Below are 7035 nucleotides of genomic sequence, written 5' to 3' on the forward strand. Positions count from 1 at the left end.
CAGGAAAATGGGGAACATGAAACACAAGGAGAAATGAGGTTGCTGTAGCAGCAGCTGTTGGGATATAGGGCTAGCTAGATGAACCTCCTGCTACATGCTCTTTGGTGCCCAGACAATACAGACAGGGAAAGCCTCATCTAATAGGTCTCCCCTGATGAGAAAACCAGTTGTCTTCACCCTGCCCCGTTGCTGGGCCAGGAATTCTGCCCAGCCCAAGCCTCTGAGCTGCACCCCATGCTCCAGTGCAGGGCCTCAGGTCCTGTATTCCCCACAAAGGGGACAGGCCTGTCTCCTCCCCCAGTGAGCAAAGATCCCCTCCTCATGCCCAGCAGTGCCATGAGGGACACTCGAGACCCCATGTGCTATGAAGGATGCAGTGTCATTGCCAAGCTGCATTACCTCAGGTATCTGGGGCAAGGAGTGAGTCACAAGCAGTGCTCTCCCAGCCAGCCCACGGGCCAGCAGTGAGACAACGAAGGGAAGGGCCGTGGCCACGTAGTTCCCACCCCGATCCATCAGCTCATTCAGCAGCTGCATCTTCTTGCAGGCACCCTGCAGCTTGGAGACATGCTTCAGGCTACAGGAGAAGGAGAGAAGCTGGTCACCCACCTCTGCCACCAAATCCTTTCTGAGAGCGTGATATGCTGGAGGATGAATAAAGAGGGGAGCTGAGGGTCCTGGCCCAGGATGGGGGCTACAAGAAGAAACACTGCACTTTGGCATCTCAGGATGCACCACAGAAGATGGTGGTCCTTGGGACAGTCATCATCCCCAAAGGGCAAAGCATTGCCCTCCTCCTCCTGGGAGGCTATTTAGACAGTAAAAGTGGAATGGCCAAATGCAAGAGGCACCAGTATCTATCTCAGAGCTAGGGCCACCTCCCACCAGGCAGGTCTGCATGCACCTCAGTCCAAAGCCATAAGCAGCCCACTCCTCTCTGAAGAGGCTCCTCAGCATTACCCCACCAGCACAGCAAGACTCACTGGAAGACATGGTCAAAGGCTCTGAGCATGGGCTTCGCGGTCATGAGCAGCACCTGAAAGCCATCCACCATCCGATCATCCAAAATTTCCATGGAGCGCTTGGCTTCAAACTGGACCTGAGCAATAGGACAAGACAGAGCAAGAGCATGAATGGGAGGGGAGAAGGAAAGCAAATCCCTCTAAGCAGTGGTCACCAGTGCTCCCCCATCAACCACAGCCACCCCAACTCCATGGTCACCAGCAGACCCTGCTCCCCCACAGCCTCTGTCCTCAGCATGAAGCCAAGTCATCAACAGCTGTTGCTGCTGGCCAGACAGTCCCTCCTTGATGTCCCTGCCTTCAAGGTGGGCTTTTTTCTGCCTCCAAACAGTTATTTCTGCTAAATAGCTGCTTGGCTTCACCCAAAGGTGCCCACAAAGAGGAAAACAACCTTTCTCCATCATTCAAGCAAGACAGGTAAGGCAGCACTACATCCAAGTCAAAATTCACTTCTAAGCTTCAGAGCTGGAGATGGTTGTTAAAAGCTTAAAAAGTAACACTGAACCCCGTCCCCACATCCAACGTCCTCCTCCAAGATGTCTAACCATCCTCTGCCTGCCTCAACTTGCTCCTAAGACAGCACCTCAGGATGTCATCACAACCTGCCCAGTACCTGGTGGTATTTGCTGGCAGTCATATCAGCGCAGAGGTTCACCAGCCCAGAGGGATCCACAAAGACCACTTCAAACGCCTGGTGGAAGTCATCCAGGACAGGCTGGAAGAGCAAACACAGTCCTTAGTGCCACAGCACAGCACAGACACCAGGGCACCACCACCTCATTGCCATGCGACGTCCCTGCAACAGGTACATCCCTGTCTGGGCAGCGCTGGAGGGTTGCTTACCAGGGAGGCATCCACATCTTTCACTAGACTGATCCCCGTCACGCTCAGGTCAGTGGTGGCTGTGGGCAGACAGGAAGGAATAAGTCACACCATCATCCACATCTCCCCCCCTGATGAAGGTGGTACAGCTATGTGCCAATAGCACTGTGGTCTGACAATATAAACAGTGCTACAATACTATGCTGGCCTCCACCACTACCCAACCCTCTGCAAGCTGCTCCATCCAGCCCTGCTCTGCTGCCTCATCCCCACCTGTCCATCTCACCCACAGGGTCTCAGGATCAGAGGGAGAAAAGCCACAATTGCCCCTTCTCCCCACCATGTTCAGGCTTCGTAGAGACTCTGCTTACACCAGCCTTTCTCTGGAAACTCACCCAGGAACTGCAGGGTGCTCCTCAGCACCTGGTACCCACTCATCACCTTGACTATCTTGCGTTTCATCAGCAGGTAGGCAACCAGCATGGAGACCAAGAAGCCACTGAAGCACCCCAAGCCCTGTGAAAAGAGAGGGCTGAGTCAGCAAGAGCTCAACGAAGCATCACAAGCCCCAGAGCCCACCCCACACGACTGCTTCTGGCCTCTGTCACCACCAGCAGGGCAGGCCCAAGCCCCAACCCCACCAGGAAGACATTGAGGTAAAGCCCTGTACAAGCAGCAGAGATACGGATCCCCTTGCAGGAAGGCAACACCTCAAAGTTCTTTGGGAAATAGGATTAATTCCTCCCCAAAAAAAACCAAACCCAAAAACCCAATACATCATTCCAGGGATCTCAAAGAAGCACGATTGTCCGGTACACACAGACTCATTGCAACCCACAGGGTAGGATGGAGACTCTTGCAACCTAACACAGCTCAAATCAGAGTTACAAGCCCACCACACCACCCACCAGGACCAAACCACCACCTTACCACCCCTAGGAAGGGAGAGCAGGCCAAAGGCAGGTTAGCCAAGCGAGCAGAGCCTGCCCAGTCACCTGGCACAGGACATACCTTGCTGAGCTGCCGCTGGTTCAGCCAAACTTTGAGAAGGGCCAGGCCATCCTTCATGCCTGGGAAGTCGGTGGCTGCGCTAGACAAGAAGTGCAGGTGGGACAGCATCACTGTGTCGCAGAGGATGGAGTTGTTGTAGTGTGGTGTCGGGGGCTCAGTAACTCCTGTGTGGGGAGACAACAGCACATTGGACCCAGCCACAAACCTGTTCACAGAAAAGGGCTGCAGCGAACCCACCTCCTGGCACTGGGTGCAGTCTCTGGCTGAACCGAGCAGCCTTGTGTTCTCCAGCCCCAAGCCCTACCTTCTTTGGGGGTGCTCTGCTCCAAGAACCAGGCTGTCCGGACATTGTTCTTGCTGGGATAGAAGCGGCTGGGTTTGAAGAGACCCGGGGCAGGACAGGCATGGAGTCGGACGGTGACCATCTTCTCATCCTTGCCTGTAAGCACCAGAGCGTAGATGTGCAGGAGGAAGAGATATCAGAGACCCAGAGAATAATTTGAGAAAGCTTGGGGGAAAGCTTCCCCCAGCTTGGGGAAAGGAAAAAGCTCCTTCCCAGCAAAGCTCAGCAGCAGTGAAAATCATCTCAGAGCAGAGTGACCACATCCACATCCCAGAGCCAACAATAACCCTGAGGTCACATTGCTCATGTTCAAGTTCCATCTTCATCCCCACTGGCCAATCTGGTACCCCAGCACTCTCCTGCCTGCCCTGGCCTTGCCACGCCACTGCCTGTCCCAGACCCAGACCCACTATCGCCTGGGGTCTGCAGAAACAAGCAGCACCCATCAGCCCACGCATCCCATGTCATCTCAGAGAAGAGCCAGACTCCGCACAGCTGCCTGGGGAAGGCAAGAGGATGGCAGGGAGCAGGGGTGGGGAGAGCAGGGAGGAAGGACAATGATAGACACAGACATGTTTTTGTAGGGTCTGCTTTACTCCCTGAAGTACCTACAGGGTGGGCCAGCCAGCAAGGCCAAAGCTGGGGAGGCCAGCCAAGCTGCAGAGGGGGATTGGGAGGGGAAGAGACCTTGAGGACTAGGCTCTGTGTGGAGAGAGAGGACAACTGGGAACATTGAAGCTCCAAAATTTACCACCAATTGTGACGACAGCTCCAGACTGACCCCTCTCCAAAGGGCCTGTTACATGGTATGAAGCCACCACCATCACCACCCTCCACCTGACACCAGTATGCACTCACAGCCCCCACCAGAGCAAGGCTCGAGTGCTACCTTGAGGCCTCAGGAGCAGGATGGGCTTGAGATGGTTGCTGTTCATGTAGGCAAACTTCACGCTGCCAAAGAGCTTCTCCTTGGAGAAGTGCTGGGCGATGTGGGCCAGGTACAGAGCTCTCTTCCGGTGGTAGCGCTGGTTCAGGTTATCTTTGTCCTGGAAGATTTCCTGGGAAGAGAGGGACAGGGCAATCCCACCTCACCTGCCTGCAAGCCCAGTTCAGCCCAAGGCACTACATCACCCACCGCTCCCCCGGGCCCCACAGGAAGCCCTATCTCAGACATGCGGCTGCAGCCCCAAGGAGCTCCAAGTCGGTCAGGAGCACTACCTTGCTGCTGGCTCACCAGGCTCTAGGATCACAGGAGACAGAGCAGTGCCACACAGGCAAACAGGGCATCACTTCATCTCAAACCCTGTTAGAGGAAGTCTGGGCAGCAAGGGGAGGGAGCTCTAGAGGGGTAACAGCCTGAAAATATCATCCTCGCTGTAACACAGACTTGGGAGCTGGGGCAGAAGTGCAATGGGGTACAAAGCCGGACAGCGTCTATCTCCCTGGCAATGTGGAAGAGGCTCAGCCCAGGCAGACAGAAGGGAGATCCGCATGAGGAACTAAAATCAAAGCAGCTGAAAGCTCTGAGTGAGCAGTGACACTGCACTCCCCAGCTCCTTGAGGGAGTCGCCACACTGCACGTCCAGATGAAGCAACCTCACTCGGGAATGGAGAGGACGGGGCAGGGGACGTGGGGGACAGGAGGGGATGGAACTCAGACATGCCCCAGGCACCTAGGAGCAGGCGCAGCCAGACTCACCCGTGGCATGGTCACCGCCACGTCCACGTTGATCTCTGGCTTAATGCAGGTGCCCAGCAGGTAGCTGCCCACCACCTTCAGCTCAGCCGGGGGCAGGAAGCGGAACCTCCCCTTCACGCTGAACGGCACCTGCAGGAACGGGACCTTCACGCCCTTGGGGAGCCAGGCCTGGTCGATGAGCTGGGAACAGACAAGACGCAAAACGCTCTAAGCATCACTAACAGCAGATGTGCAGAGACCAGGACCCATCTCTCCACACAACTGCAGGCACCAGCACGTAGGGCTTTATGTTGGAGGGGAGAGGGGGATGCTCCATCTTTAAGTAAGGTGATATTTTTTCAGTCCCTAAGGGAGATGCTCCACAGGGACCTCTGCCTGTACAGCAACAGCAGAGTCTGCTCCATACAGGGGTCTTGCCGCCTCCTCCATCCCTCTGGGACATACCTCAGTTTCTGGGGTCTCTGGGATGGCGCTCAGCAGGCTGTTAATTTCATGGAGGAATGCATCAATCTTCTTCTTCTTCGTCTCCTTCAATGTCACCTCCTTCAGAAGCTCTTCGACCTGTAGGGGGAAAGGGGACCACAAAAGGCAGCTGCAACACTGGAATTGCTCTTGCGCTTTACCGTGTCCTCCAGCACTAACCATGGACCTGATGAAGAGGGCAGCAGGTGAGCTGGAGAACAACACCCGAGCCTCTCCACAAACCCTGCCGGGAGCTGGGAGTCTGGTCAGCCCATGGACAGCAGGATAATGCCGGTCCTGTCATGTCCTGGGAAGTGCTGGATAGAAAGCAACTCCATCCCACCAGCTTCTGTATGAGGTCCAGCCACCAGAAAACTGGCATGATTCATGTAGGCTTTGCTCTCAGAAACGTTTTTTGTATGACAGAGCATCAGCTCCAGGAAATGACCTTGCAGACCCTAGAGATCCTGCCACCACAACCAGCATCTTCAGAAGATCAAAGCCACTCCTCATAAAATCACCAATGTTACAACCACAAGGAGCCATCTAGTCACCAGCCTGACCTCCCCCTAACACAGACAGTTTGCTCCCAGGACATAAACCAACGCTCCTGTCCCACCCAGAAGGTGGTCAAAGACAGGAACCGGGTGCACCTGGTGATGTTACCTCCTCACCCCAATAAGCAATAAATCACGGCAGCAAGGGATGCAGTGGTTGCGCTTCCACCATACTGCAGTTATGTGCGGGAAGGGTTCAGTTTTAATGGTGTAAAAGAGGCACAGAGCCTGGCGCGGGATGATAATAAGAATTACGGTGGAAATATCAGTCATACGCTGGGTGCCTTGTAAAGCCTGTGCCTTCCCTTCGTGCCCCGTGCCCAGCTCCTGCAGAGGAGCGGCCGCTGCCCGGACTTACCGGGTCGGGGGGGGCTCAAGGACCTGCCAGCGGCTCGGGGTCTCTTCCCCAAGCGGTTCTCGGAAACCTCTGGGTCCGGGATCGCGCTGCTCCCCGGCCTCCCCCCCCAGCTCGGCCCCCAGAGGGGCAGGGCGCGGCCAACGGCGGCTCCGCGGGCCGGCGGGCCTCCCGGCTGACCTGCAGGCGGAGCAGGCTGGAGTGGAAGAGGTCCTCCGTCTCCTTCAGCTGGCTCAGCTCCTCGCTGGTCGGCGGCTTGTAGAGCTCGGCCCGGCTCAGCTTCGACGGCTGCAGGGCTCCGGCCCCGGCCGGGGCGGGCCTCTTCCCGCTCCGCGCCGCGCCCCCGGCGGGGGGCTCCCGGCCCTGCGCCGCCGCCTCCGCCGTCTCCGGAGAGCCCTGCGAGGAGAACACAGCACGGCTCGCCCCAGAGTCCCGCGGGCCCCGCCGCAGGGGCCCTCGGGGCGCCGATCCCCCCCGGAGCCCCCGCCGCCGCCTCACCGCCATGGCCGCCGCCGCACGCGCGTGGGCCCTGTCACCACGTGCAGCGCCACGCACACTGCTGGCAGCGGAGCGCCACTCCCCATTGGCCGCGCGGACTAGCGCAAGGCTCCTATTGGTCGCGCCAGCTCGCCCCGCCTTCCCGCCCCGCCCACGGAGCCGCCCACGGAACCGAGCGCGCTTGAGTGGTGAGGGGTTCCTCGCTTTGCGGCAGGTCGTGCTGGGAGCTGAGCGTTTTGCAGCGGTTGAGGGTGCTTGACGGCAGC

General features: G+C 57.4%; 1 protein-coding gene across 2 annotated transcripts in view; it reads right to left on the minus strand.

Annotated features, from left to right (window-relative positions):
• NOL6 (nucleolar protein 6) overlaps window positions 1-6815 on the minus strand; it is a 28451-nt gene extending 21636 nt beyond the window's left edge. For both annotated transcript variants that reach the window (XM_075526974.1, XM_075526973.1), the window contains exons 1-12: window positions 6770-6815; window positions 6452-6667; window positions 5342-5458; window positions 4898-5077; window positions 4088-4256; window positions 3160-3294; window positions 2856-3019; window positions 2240-2360; window positions 1866-1924; window positions 1636-1737; window positions 984-1099; window positions 400-577 (exon numbers count right to left, since the gene is read on the minus strand). In XM_075526974.1, the coding sequence (XP_075383089.1) occupies window positions 400-577; window positions 984-1099; window positions 1636-1737; window positions 1866-1924; window positions 2240-2360; window positions 2856-3019; window positions 3160-3294; window positions 4088-4256; window positions 4898-5077; window positions 5342-5458; window positions 6452-6667; window positions 6770-6775 (1563 nt within the window). In that variant the 5' untranslated portion in view covers window positions 6776-6815. The remainder of the gene's footprint in view (window positions 1-399; window positions 578-983; window positions 1100-1635; window positions 1738-1865; window positions 1925-2239; window positions 2361-2855; window positions 3020-3159; window positions 3295-4087; window positions 4257-4897; window positions 5078-5341; window positions 5459-6451; window positions 6668-6769) is intronic.
• Between the last annotated feature and the right edge of the window lie 220 nt (window positions 6816-7035).

This window comes from Mycteria americana, chromosome Z (genome assembly GCF_035582795.1).
Source record: "Mycteria americana isolate JAX WOST 10 ecotype Jacksonville Zoo and Gardens chromosome Z, USCA_MyAme_1.0, whole genome shotgun sequence".
Classification (NCBI taxonomy): domain Eukaryota; kingdom Metazoa; phylum Chordata; class Aves; order Ciconiiformes; family Ciconiidae; genus Mycteria; species Mycteria americana.